The 13,780-nt window shown below is 35.7% G+C and overlaps 1 protein-coding gene across 1 annotated transcript in view; it reads left to right on the top strand.

Moving 5' to 3' along the window:
- Positions 1-13,780, top strand: part of SLCO6A1 (solute carrier organic anion transporter family member 6A1) — a 104,262-nt gene that overhangs the window by 5,763 nt on the left and 84,719 nt on the right. Inside the window, exons 2-4 of the mRNA XM_073801948.1 lie at positions 6,055-6,398; positions 10,643-10,828; positions 12,715-12,811. Of these exons, the coding sequence (XP_073658049.1) occupies positions 6,055-6,398; positions 10,643-10,828; positions 12,715-12,811 (627 nt within the window). The remainder of the gene's footprint in view (positions 1-6,054; positions 6,399-10,642; positions 10,829-12,714; positions 12,812-13,780) is intronic.

The raw sequence follows: 13,780 nt of genomic DNA, 5'->3' as shown, positions 1-13,780 counted from the left end.
TTTTTAAGTGTGCTCTATGTTTTCCATGTATGTACTTCAACGATTTGAAGAAGTTGCCTTTTATTCCTAGTTCATTGAGTGTTTTTATTATGAAAGGGGGTTAGATTTTGTCAAATGCTTTTTCTGCATTTTGATGTTCATGTAGCTTTTATTTTTTATTATATTAATTTAGTGAATTACAATGATTCATTTTCATATATTGAATTGAAATTAAGGAGGCCTGTGGCTTTGGGCACTTAAATTTGGTGAAACATTCAAAATAATCATAGAGACAACCTATTTAAAGAGGTTTGTCTTGTAAAGTATTTGTCAAAGAAAGATTCTCTGAATTGAGTATTTTGTCTGAAATATTTCAGTACAAAAGTATAACTGAAGACATTATTTAGTAGTGTTTTCTTTGAGCTTATGGGATACTTGCACACTTATAAAGAGTGCTTTTTCAATGAAAATATTATGATCTGTAGTAAAGAGTCATTTGGAGGCTTTATCAACTTCAAATTTATTAACTATTATATTGGAGATGTCTAAGACCTCAGTCAGGCTAAATGATTCACTAGAAGGACTCAGAGAAAGATGTTATACTCATGGTTATGATTTATTATAGTGAAAGGATACAGATTGAAATTAACAAAGGGAAAAGGCACATGAGACAAAGTCCAGAAAAAACCAGGCTAGGCTTCCATGTGTCCTTTTCCAGTGGAATTAATAGTAGGGGTATGCTTTATACTCTCAGCAACAACGTGTGATAACACATATGCAAAGAGTTGCCAGCCAAGGAAGAGCATGTGAGCCTTGGTGTCCAGGGTTTTTGCTTTTGTTTTTGTTTTTGAGGGGGTGTCAGTCCTCTAGGCATGCAGCATCTGTGTGACTGACCTCAGCTACTCAGATTCTATTACTCCATCGCTCACACCCAACAAAAAAGGTATTCACCATAAAGCATGTTGTTAACATAAACTGTCTGACCAAAATGGAACTGTGTGGCTCAAGGCCTCCAGCATATAAAAGCACGCTTATATGGTAGAATATTCCAAGGGCTCAGAGTCATCTCCCAGGAGCCAACCAAAGACCAGTCTTGAAGACAGGCCTCTTTTTGAGCAACCCAGGCTTGAGTTAACTCTTTACTGCAAAACTATAAAAAGCAATTCTGAATTACAATTAATTTTTTTTTTTTTTTGCGGTACACGGGCCTCTCACTGTTGTGGCCTCTCCCATTGCGGAGCACAGGCTCTGGACGCGCAGGCTCAGCGGCCATGGCTCACGGGCCCAGCCACTCCGTGGCATGTGGGATCCTCCCAGACTGGGGCATGAACCCGTGTCCCCTCCATCGGCAGGCGGACTCCCAACCACTGCGCCACCAAGGAAGCCCCTACAATTAATTTTATAAGAACAATTAGAGATAAGATCATATTAAAATATATTCTTCAGAAAAAATATGAATTAACATTTTATTAGAGGTAGGTATGGCTAAGAAATTGGTTAAAGTATCTGAGTGTGTAACGAGAATAATATTCCTTTATTTTGTAAATATCATGATACATAGTATAAAGATATTTAAAAAGTTTTTGACCAAATTTTTACCTTCACTAATGTAATAAAACTAGTTGGTTTATAAATTACAAAAATTATGTGATTTTTTATGTAGTACTCCATACCAGGCATTGAACCAGGAAAAATACAAACAAAACAACCCTTAAAGATGGGAATCTGGAATTGGTTATCTCACCTGATTGGGCTTGAAAACAATGAAAAAAGCAATATTTGTGCCTGTGGAAAATGGTACACTGGAAGTCAGTGGCATGTAGTGACTTAAAAGAGTTATTTAAAATGTTGCCTGGGATAAAGTTCTTACTAGAGGCAAGACTTTGGGAGACTAAGAGCTTCTGCAATTGAGTCCTATGGTGGAAGTTTTGACTACAGAGATTTTGGGGTTGATTGCTTCTCACTGCACTGAAAAATTCACAGAAAGAAAATGAGAAGTTTAGGGCATGATTAGAAATGCGTGAGCTTTTCTGATGGTGAATTTTCTGTGAGAATCTTATCACTTTTAGGCACATACTGCATATTTGGAACAGTACCAACCCGTATTTACACTTTCAGAATTACAACATAAGTTGAATTCATAAATTTATGAGATCACTTATGTGAGAATTGGGGCATTGATTGGAGAAGAGTGGAACCCTGAGAATTGGGACAAAGGCATTTGGGTGGAATTCTGTGAATCCGACAACTGTAAACTCTGAAATCCTGAACCTCCTTTCCCAGTAGGACCAACTATTCCTGCTATGTCTCAAAAAGAAACAATTCCTTGCTTGGAGACCCTGAATTTACTTCACCTGAGTTAAGGGAATGCTGATTGCCCTCATGACCCACCCTACCATCCCTTATTGCTACTAGACTCATAGCTAGAATCAGATTCCAGCCTTCCCAGAATGACTAACATAAAATCTGTCCTGGGAGATAATATCTTATATACCCAAAATTTGCCTGCCACTTCAGTGATGTCTCTAGGGACCAATTGGTATGGAGTGTGCAGGGCTACCTCTTCTCAAACGAAGGACAAGTTTTTCATTTCTACCACCCACTACTAAGAAAAAACATAACCTTTGGTGAACCTGTGGTTTTCTGAAGACGAAAGTCTGCTGTAGTATAATGCTATAGGAAGCATCATAGCCCTGAAAAACAGAGAAAAAAGGAAGTCCTTCCAGTGGGCAAAACATTGGAGAGTACATCTGATTGTCTGTATTGCCTAGATACCAGGCTGCCTTTGACTAATGGTTTGACCATTTGGTGATTAGGAAAGGGTTGTGTAAGTGATATGTCTCTGAATGGGCAAAGTTATCCTATGTGAATGTTCACCAAAAGAAATCCATTGCAGAGGAAGCTCTCAGTAATGAAGTAGATAGACAGCTATCCTGTGAATATTAATCAGCCTCTTTCCTCTGCCATTGTATGTCTTGTTCAGTGGGCTCATATTTATAGTGACAATCACATCAAAGATAAGAGTTTATATGAGAGCTGAATGCAAGGCTTTATCTTCACCAGAGCTGATCTGGCTATTGCATTTCGGAGTGCCTGAATTGCCACCAGGAAAATTCAACACAATCCAGGAAATAACTCCATTCCCTAGTGAAACCAACCAGCTATCTGGAAACAGGTTGATTATGTTATCTGCTTCTATTATAGAGTGGGCAATAACTTCTCATCACTGAAATAGATATTTATTTTAGATCTGGGTTCTTCTTTCATCACCACAGTTCTGCCAGAACAACTATAATTGGACTTAATGAATGCCTCATACACCATCATAATCATCTTATGTAGTATCACATTACTTTTAAGGAAGGAACTCGTTTTACAGCAAAAGAAGTACATCAGGAAGTTCATGTTCATGGAATTCACTGGTCTTACTACAGAGTTCAATAACCAGAAACTCTTGGCGTTATAGATAATTTTAATGTCCTATTGAAGACTCAGATAAGGCATCAGCTAGGAGACAGGAATCAAAAGTTTGGGTACTGTCCTGTAGAGTGAGGCATATGCTTTATGTTAGTAATCTATATATGTTATCTGAAATCAAGAGGAAGAAGAGAGGGTGAAATTTGGAAGGAGGAAGTTATAAATATCAACTGTAGTCTAATAACCATTTAGAGACATAAACACTGTAGCAACTATGCATTTTTCTCTTGTTTTAAGTGTACGCACACACAAACATATATACATTTGTGTGTGTATGTATTTCAATTTTTAATTTTTTTCTCTTCCTCTTTCCCTTACTATTTTATAGAAGAGTATTGTGGAAGATAACTTTACAAATTTGTCTCTACAGAATATTCCTAAATTGGAAGAGGGATTAATACCCCAACCCAGAGACGGACACAGTTACTGACAGAACATTCTTTGCCTTGGCCAGTATCCTCCTTTGCCACATTTAAAATGAGAGTTGACAAAGTGAGAGAGTGGCATGGACATATATATATACTACCAAATGTAAAATAGATAGCTAGTGGGAAGCAGCCGCATAGCACAGGGAGATCAGCTTGCTGCTTTGTGACCACCTAGAGGGGTGGGATAGGGAGGGTGGGAGGGAGGGAGACGCAAGAGGGAAGAGATATGGGAACATATGTATATGTGTAAGTGATTCACTTTGTTATAAAGCGGAAACTAACACACCATTGTAAAGCAATTATACTCCAACAAAGATGTTAAAAAAAAATGAGAGTTGAAGAAAATGCTTTTAGGTGCAGCAAAGTTTCTGTATCTTGTTTCTTGCTGGTTTTGGTCTGTTAAACTGCTGTGGTTCTGGGTCTGATTATGGCTTCTTCTGCAATACAGTTCCCTCACAGATTTAGTTAGGCCTACATCTTTGCTTAATTATTTATTTATTTATACCATTTATACCTTACAATTTAATTTTTATGTTAAAGAAAACCCATTCAGGTTTGTGATTCAACTAGAAGAAGGGTTAAAATTACCTTGAAATGGATATGGTGACTGATTGGACTATGTGTCTCCATTTTGGGGGAAAAAGTGAGAACATCTTTGTTTGTAAGAATGATAATCGCAACATGTTTGGCAGAAGCATGATTATGTTGCTATTAATTTGGTATGGAAGTTTAAATATGGGAAGAAGGGTGAAAATGTGTCCTAAGTAGTCCAGAGGGTGAACTCTTCAAGTTATTTGTTGGCCATGCACTCCATTGTTGCCATTCTGGACTCACCCCTATTTCCAAGGGGACTGGCAGCCTGTAAACTACAGTTACCAGACTTCCTTGCCAGCTGGCTTCCACTTAGGTGTTGCCAGTAAGAGGCTGTGGCAGTACATTTGAAAAAGGGGCAATGGGAAGCCTCTCTTTTCTATCTCTACGCTGGTGATGATTTTGGCAGCAGCAGCAATACTGGGTAAGCGAAGGCTCCTGGATTTATAGTCAGGAATAAATAAAACTCCATCAGCAACAACAGTGGATGATGCAGCAGTACAGTGTTCATGGGCACTGGCTCAAGCAACTGCAAGAGCAGCAGAAACAGCAGGTGACTATGAGGTAGCTAAATTTCATAGCATTAATAGGTGTGTGGGTCCTGGCTTCCTACAAAGAGGTAGTGATTGCAGTTCCAACAGCAGTAGCAGCAGCAGTAGCTGTCACTACTCCAGCAACTTTAGTGGCATTTATATCATGAGTTTTGGGTTTTTTTGTTTTTTTTTTTTTTTCGGTACGCGGGCCTCTCACCGCTGTGGCCTCTCCCGCTGCGGAGCACAGGCTCCGGACGCGCAGGCTCAGCGGCCATGGCTCACGGGCCCAGCCACTCCGCGGCATGTGGGATTCTCCCGGACTGGGGCACGAACCCGCGTCCCCTGCATCGGCAGGCGGACCCTCACCCACTGCGCCACCAGGGAAGCCCTATCATGAGTTTTGATTAGTAACTATTTTTTCTTTTCACTCCAACAAATGTATTACTTTTGTAACCAACACCGATATCAATTTCTTTCTGTTTCAAATACTTAGTATGTTTATTTTTCCCAGTTGGATGCTGAGTTATAGAAATACACATATATGATACCATTTACTTACTGTTCAAGAACATGACAAATGATACTCTATATTGTTAAAGGATGTATATATACATTGTCAAAAAAGTGTTAAAACGGCTCAGAAATGGTAAACTCCAAATATTGGATATGGGTTATAGAGTGAGAGAGAAGAATGTGTTTAGGGAGTGCATGCTGGGTTTCAACTATTTTGTTAATGTTTTATTTCCTATTCTAGATGGGAGATAAGCAAATATTCATTAGATTGTTATTTATTCATTTTTTAATAATTGAAACATAATACATTAAAATAAAGATCAGTACTGAGATGATTAAAAAGAGCATATTCTTCAGTATATTACTCATAAATATAGTTTAAAAATAGTTACAAAAATTCAATTAGCAAATATTTCATAGAGGTTAAGACATATTAGTGTTTTAGAAAAGGAACTATTATGTATTTATAGATCTTAAACATTCAGAGTAATGTAAAATAAACTTAAGTCATTGCAAATTGTTTTGTTTTTCAGTGATTATAATGATGATCTATTTTGTCTTTATAAAGATAATTTAATGCATATTATTGCTTTCTTTTTTTCTTTTTACATTTTAGGTATTGTGTTTGGTCTTGTAGATCTGAGCACTGGCAATTTTCAGAAGGAGAATCATCTGAAAACCACTGAGAATTTAGTGCTGTCATTGACCTATGATATTTCATCTTGCCTGGTAGTAGTGTTCATAGCATATTATGGAGGGAAAGGAAACATACTAGGATGGATTACAGTTTCCTCCTTTTTAGTAGGATCTGGATCACTTTTATTTGCTTTTCCATACTTTAGTGGTGGAAATTATAAAATGACGGTAGAAACTGAAGGTAAGATTTTAAAAGATACTATCATACATCAAATCATTATTCATTTAAGCCATTGGCTCTAGGAACTTAAAACAGACTGTGATATTTATGTGTCTGTACATTCATTCATCTGTATCTACTTATATGATCAAGTTTATTAAGCTAATTAATGGTAGCTCCCTGGTAACATGTATGTCATTCTCCCATCTTCTCATGATCATATACCCTTTCATCTAAGAGATGGGCCTAGTAACATGAAAGAATATTTTGGATGATATTTGGGATAATATTTGGGATAATTATTTTGTGAAATTGGTTTTCTTTTATCAATTTTCATATATATTATAAATCTTTTGATTTATATCTTCCACAGTATACTTAAATTGATCCCTTTATTTTGACCTCAGCACACATATACACAAGTACAAAGGCAAAGATAACCAAACTTACACAGACACACACAAAAAGTCAGAACTTTTCTAGCTACTTCTGCCATTTCAAAATGGGTGCTGCCCTTTGACACAGGACTTCGAATCTGGAAAGATTGGAGGCTTCTTTGCTTTCTTCATTGTTTTTTTGATTTATTCCACAATTTTTTGCTACTCCCAGTAGATAAAAAGGCTATTTGAAGTCCGTAGCACTATTTCTGACACTTTTGTGTCAGGAACTTTCTTGTTATGCATAGGCTTATAAAAGTGTTGGAATGCATTTACCAGTTTTGGAAACTTTAAACTGGGCTTTAGCAAGAAATGATGGAAAAGGCATGAGGATGTCTCTATATGTGTGTATGTGTGTATATACATTTTTATGATGTTTAAAAGTATGTTTGTGATGTGTGTTTATGCTGTGTGTTTACAATGGAAATAAAAATAGTTCATATTAAATATAATTTATATAAGATATTTAGCTATATATACTATATAATTCATATTATAAATAATATACTGATATGTATATGATATATATCATATAATTTATGAAATCTAATATTCACATATATTTATGTTTATTATATTTGTAGACTATATGTAGAATAAATACATTTATTAATTTATAGAATATATTTGTAATATATTTATTATATTTGTATAATGGACAGCTAATTGAATTAGAAGATGACTTATGGGAAGAAGGGAATGGATAACACTTTACTCCTATCCTTCCCTTAACCCTTTTCTGGTGAGAAAAGGTGAAAAGTTAGGAAGCACTGCTTGAGACATTAAAAATGCTGCTTGATGAGTACTCAGGAGTAATGACAGTAGAAATAGTACAGTCTTTCTTCCTTTGTGTTTTCTTTATAGTATCTAGATTCTAGATCTTTTATTTTCTGCTTGTGATTAAGAACGTGTAATTTATCTAACAACAACCATTCAGTGTATTTACTGGGTAACCCTCTGCTTGTTGTTAGAGAAGCAGAAATAGAGTAAATAAATGGTCTTTGCAGGTAGAAGTGCTTATTTCATACACACATCTATGCAGATATTTCACTCATTTTGTTGAAAAGTTTAGTTCTTACCTAACTAATTTTCTACTCTATGTACATACTTCAGTTTATGTACGTATATATATTTAATTTCTGTATTTTCTTCTTTCATCCTTTTTTTGGGGGGAGTCCTTCTCTTATTCTTTTCTGAATATCCCTCCTATTCTATTCTCTATTTTCCCCAGTTACCTGCCATACCCATCTTCCTGTATGACTGGCCTGAACCTTGGAGCAGTCCATTTATCACCACCTTACACTCCCTTTCTCTGCCCCCTCTACCCCATCTCAGTTTTCTGTACTAATGACAAATTGGTCTTCAGTCCCTATGTGTCAACTAACATGTAGAAATCATAGTAAACCAAATCCTTGAGAAGTTAAAACTAATTTTCTCCTCTAGTTCATGCAAACAGTTGTATCACACTCTGATCTTTAGTTTCTAGATCTCTGCATATAATTGAACACCCAACATATCCATGGTTGCAGTGCACTGTCACATTACTAAGAACTTACTAAATATCTGTTATCTCACTGTCTGATTATATCCACTAATTCTTCTAACTCACTCATATAACAGAAACATCAGTTCTTTCCTTTCATTAGAACCTTTAGTGTATTGACATCTACTTTCTCCCTTTATCAGATTCTCCTTGTTGTTACTTTCTTTCATTTGTAGCTTATTTTATGTTCCTTAATATGACATGTTAGAATATTTCAGACATACTCTAATCATTATACTAAGCTCTCTGTCCCATTGTCCTTTCTTGTTCCTCGTCTGGAAAACTTTTGATCCAACCATATACCTTTCTTTTATATCTATATCTGGGCTGCTGATGAGTGTTTTAGAGAAAAATCACACAAGAGGACAGCTTAGTCCCACAATGAATTTGTTACTTTCAACCTCAGTTATACTTTCAAATGGATCCATTCCCCTGATTTTTTTTTCAGTTCCCTTCTATAATTCACAACAAAGATTTTTGATTTTCCTCGTGTCTTAGTTAGTTTGGGCTGCTATAACAAAAATATCATAGACTGGTTGGTTTAAAAAACAGAAATTTATTTCTCACCGCTCTGAAGGCTGAGAGTCCAAGATCCAAGTGCCCTTCTTCACTTTAAAAAATCCCTTGTTTGGACTATAATTTCAAGAAGGGCACTAAAAGATTAGTTTTATCCTACTGGTAGAAGACATTTGTTTTCAAATGTTGGGCAGCAGGAATCTCAGGACCATGATCCTTAGGAGAAGGGAAACAAGTTGAATGTTTTTTTTTCTAGAAGGAGACAAGAGTAGTAGATTAGGGACATACTTGATTATCAGGAGGGTGAAGGACCTACCTGAGTTTAATAATCATGCATTCAAAGTGAGATTTGCATCGTTGTGTGTTTCCCTCTAGCCTCATTCAACTTTGAAAGCGTAGGTGTAGAGTAGGGAGAAGAGTTTAATTTGACCAGGGCTGAAGTTTTACTAAGGGATTGCATGATATGAAAGAGAACAAAGGATTTAAAAGTGTTAAGATGATAATGAGAGAAGTAAGGAGATGAAGGGGACATTGAGATCGTGAAAAGGAGCAGGATCAATGGATTGATTATAGGTCTTGGTGAGTTTTAAGGATTGTAGCAGCTGGGTTGCTAGAAGGAGTGATCTGGAAAAATAGAGAGAGTTTGAGTGTAGGATGCTTACAATTAAGGAAGGCTTGTAGTTATTGTTTCTGAAAGTTTAAAATGAGTAGCTAGGGTAAGTGGAATACAAGTACATGAACGGAGAGGAGTTCAAGGAACTAAGAAGCTAGGATGTTGGAAATATCAGATTGATACTGATATCACCACAAGTTAACATGTCTATATAAAATTGAATCAGTATTTTGGATCACAATTCTAGAGACCTCCTCGCATTTGACGTGGGATCAAGTTTCATTCTCTGTGGATACTGAACCACCTGAAAATTTCCATTTGTGTACTATTTTGCAGTCTATACTATTACCAGTTTTCCACTAATATTTTAAGAGCATTTGTTAAATTCCAATCAAAATAGACACAGTCAGAATGATCTAATTAGCATTACCTGGATCTACCAATCTAATGACAAATGTAATTCCAACAAACATTTATTTACTATTGATTTACAACCATGTGAATTTGAAAAAGCATAAGAAATACACTGTCACCTAAAGGAGTTTAAAATCTAGTACATTACCATATAATGACCAACAGAGAGAAAATTTTATTGTATAATGCCTTGTCTTTATGCACCTGTATTCTAGAAGTTAGTGGGTCTAAAATGGGAAACTATTTAGTAACACGAAGTTAATTTGAAGATTGCTGAAGAAGTGGATCTAGAACTAAACTCAGAAGGTAATCTTTAGTAATTCAGATAATTTAGGACGTTAGAAATACTTTTACCCTGGGGTCAAAACTCAGGGGTACCAGATGCCAAATTTAAGAGGAATATGTGTGTATGTGTGTGTATATACATATATGTATGTATATACTTACGCACACATAAGTATATATATACATATAATTATGCATACACATTTATATTTGGTTTATAATATGTGCATATTTTCCAGTATTCCCACAAATTTTCTTTTATCGTTGCTTTTTTTCTGAGAACATGATGATTGATTATAGAACTACTACATTCAATATACATGAGTGTTAACTAAAATAAAAGCATAATGGTGGAAATAGCTTATAAAAGGTAAAACATTTCATAGAAGATACTGCGTATTTGTTGTATGTTTAACTTTTGACTCATTTAACAAAAATATAATTATCTTTTCAAAAGATACTTGCCAAGAAATGAAGATGGTCAAGGCTTGCAAGAAAGCTTCATTATCACTCCAATCAAAATATATGACGTTCTTCATCCTTGGGCAGAGTGTGCAGGGAATAGCAGCTATACCTCTTTATGTCCTTGGAGTAACCTTTATTTATAACAGCGTTGCCACACACTCAGCTGGTATTTATCTAGGCAAGTTATTTCCCCTTCTAATATGATTTTTATATATTTTCATCCTATCAACCTATTTAGGCTGCAGTTCATTTCGCTGGGAAAAAAAATCTCAAATTACCAGATTAAATTGCTTGAGTAGTTGTATGTTTTAACTTTAAGGATACAGTGGGGTATCACTTCTCGGCCTTTTGGCTAATATCAAGGATATAGTGAGATGTTGCTGCCATAATATCCATAAGGGAGTAGAAACATTGTTTATGCTTGCTTAGAGCAAGATTCAGTGTGGTGCTGAAATAATCATTACTAAGCTCTTTACGTACATTAACACAATCGTTTTGGGGAGCTTTGATTTTTTTTTTTTTTTTTTTTTTTTGGTATGCGGGCCTCTGACTGCTGTGGCCTCTCCCGTTGCGGAGCACAGGCTCTGGATGCGCAGGCTCAGCGGCCATGGCTCACGGGCCCAGCCGCTCAGCGGCGTGTGGGATCCTCCTGGACCGGCACACGAACCCGTGTCCGCTGCATCGGCAGGCGGACTCTCAACCACTGTGCCACCAGGGAAGCCCAGCTTTGATATTTTGAAGTTAATGAAAACATAATCTCATTCATCCTATCAAGGAGAGGAGTGATGTGCTATTTAATTAGCTACAATGTAGTATCCTCTATTTATAATATTTCATGCTAGTGTATTGCACAATAAGTAGCCCTGGGGTACAGTAATCTGTACCTCTTTATATTGTAATAGCTTCTGGTCCTGGTAGATCATCTACTTATACAGGGTTATCTAACTATCATTTTTGGAAAAAAATTTAAAGTTGTTTTTACATACTTATTGTGAAGGTGACTTAACAGAAAATAACATTTTTCACCAAAATAATAATTTTTCCACCAGAGGTAAGGAAAGTCATATCAATGAACTAAAATAGATAATATTCATATTTATGTTTGTTTTTAGAAAAAAAATTGTAGCCATTCATTACCGTTGGCTGCTGGTGGCAACAAATCTGTTTGTTTTACTTTTGATTCTATTGAATAGCAGTTAAAACACATGTATACACTACAGAGAGTAGCTTACTTTATTGCTACCTCCTGCCACCCTGGCAGCTAAAGTGAAGGATGCAAAGGTGATGTTTATGTTAAAGTATTATCTTGCTTTAGTACCACAAATTAAATTGAAATAAGACCCGTTGAATTTGTATTAAATATATGTGTATTTATTTATATTACATTAATATATAGATTAAATAAGGTACAGTGAATTACAAAATTATCTGAGTTTTTCTAATATGTGCATTGAATAATATGTATGATGATAAATTTTATGTGTCACCTTGGCTAGGTTATGGCAACCAGTTGTTTGGTCAAACACCAGTCTAGATGTTTCTGTGATAATTTTTAGATGTGACTAATATTTACAATCAGTAGACTTTGAGTCAAGCAGATTACCCCTCATAATATGCATGAGCCTCTTCTAATCAGTTAAGGCCTTTCAGAACAGACTGAGATTTCCCAAAGAAGAAGCAATTCTGTCTCCAGACTACAGTGTAGAAACTCTGCCTGAGTTTTCCCATGCTGCTGGCGTGCCCTGTAGATTTAAGACTTAATTATGGACTCAAGACTATAACATTAACTCTTACCTGGATTTCCAGCCTGCCAGCCTGCCCTACAAATTTGGATTTGCCAGCCCTACAATTTCATGAACCACTTCCTTAAAGTCTCTGCCTCGCTCTCTGACTCTCTGTCTCTCTCTGTTTCTCTCTCAATATCCTATTGGTTCTGTTTCTTTGGAGACTAATAGAATATTCCATGAAGCTTTCAGAAATAATTCATTGCAGTGAGATAATTTTTATCTTTTTACAACAAATTTGGGTTATGTAGTTGTTTGATGTTCAGTATCCATTTTATAGGCCTTGTGGAAGCTGCAGGAATACTCGGATATGCTTTGGGGTATGCAATAGGAGCACCCTTAATTAAGGCCTCTGTGAACAGTACTTTTGAGACAAGGTAGGCTGGGTTTTTTTTTTTCTCTTTTTTTTCTGTTTTACATTGTATAAAATATTTATTGGATAGATACTGTAGCTTATAAATATATACTTTGTAATTACTATTTTAAAAATACGTAAATGTGACTGATATGCACATATGTATACATATAAATATATCTAAATACACATTTTATCTTTGCTGTTTGAAATATAATTCAAAAAACAACTTATAATGACAACCATACTACTATTTCCACATATAGTTTTTTTTTAATTGAGGTATAAAACACATAGTGTAAAATTTACCATCCTAACCATTTTTAAGTGTATAATATAGTAATGTTAACTATATGCATATTGTTGTGTAACGTATCTCTAGAATTTTTTCGTCTTGCAAAACTGAAACTCTATATCCATTATACAACAACTTGCCAATTCCCCCTTACCCCCAATCCCTGGCAGTGATTCTTCTACTTTTTGTTTCTAAGAGTTTGACTATTTTAGACACCTCATATAAGTGGAATCATGAAGTAATTGTCTTTTTATGACTGGCTTATTTCACTTAGCATAATGTCTTCAACCCTCATCCATGTTGTAACATATAATAGTATTTCCTTCTGTTTTAAGGCTAAGTAATATTTCATTGTATGTATAAACCACATTTTCTTTATCTATTCATCTGTCAGTTGACCTTTAGGTTACTTCAACCTCCTCTTGGCTATTGTGAATAATGCTACAATTAACATAGGTGTGCAAATATCTCTTTGAGACTCTATTTTCAATATTTTTGGGATATATACCCAGAATTGTTAGATGGTATGGTATTTCTGTTTTTAATTTTTTTGAGGAACTTCCATATTGGTTTTTTTTTGTTTGTTTGTGTTTGTTTTTTTTTGTGGTACGGGGGCCTCTCACTGCTGTGGCCTCTCCCGTTGTGGAGCACAGGCTCCGGACGCGCAGGCTCAGCGGCCATGGCTCACGGGCCCAG

The sequence above is a fragment of the Tursiops truncatus genome, chromosome 3 (assembly GCF_011762595.2).
Source record: "Tursiops truncatus isolate mTurTru1 chromosome 3, mTurTru1.mat.Y, whole genome shotgun sequence".
In the NCBI taxonomy this organism is placed as follows: Eukaryota; Metazoa; Chordata; class Mammalia; order Artiodactyla; family Delphinidae; genus Tursiops; species Tursiops truncatus.
This window is presented reverse-complemented; position numbering and strand designations above follow the sequence as displayed.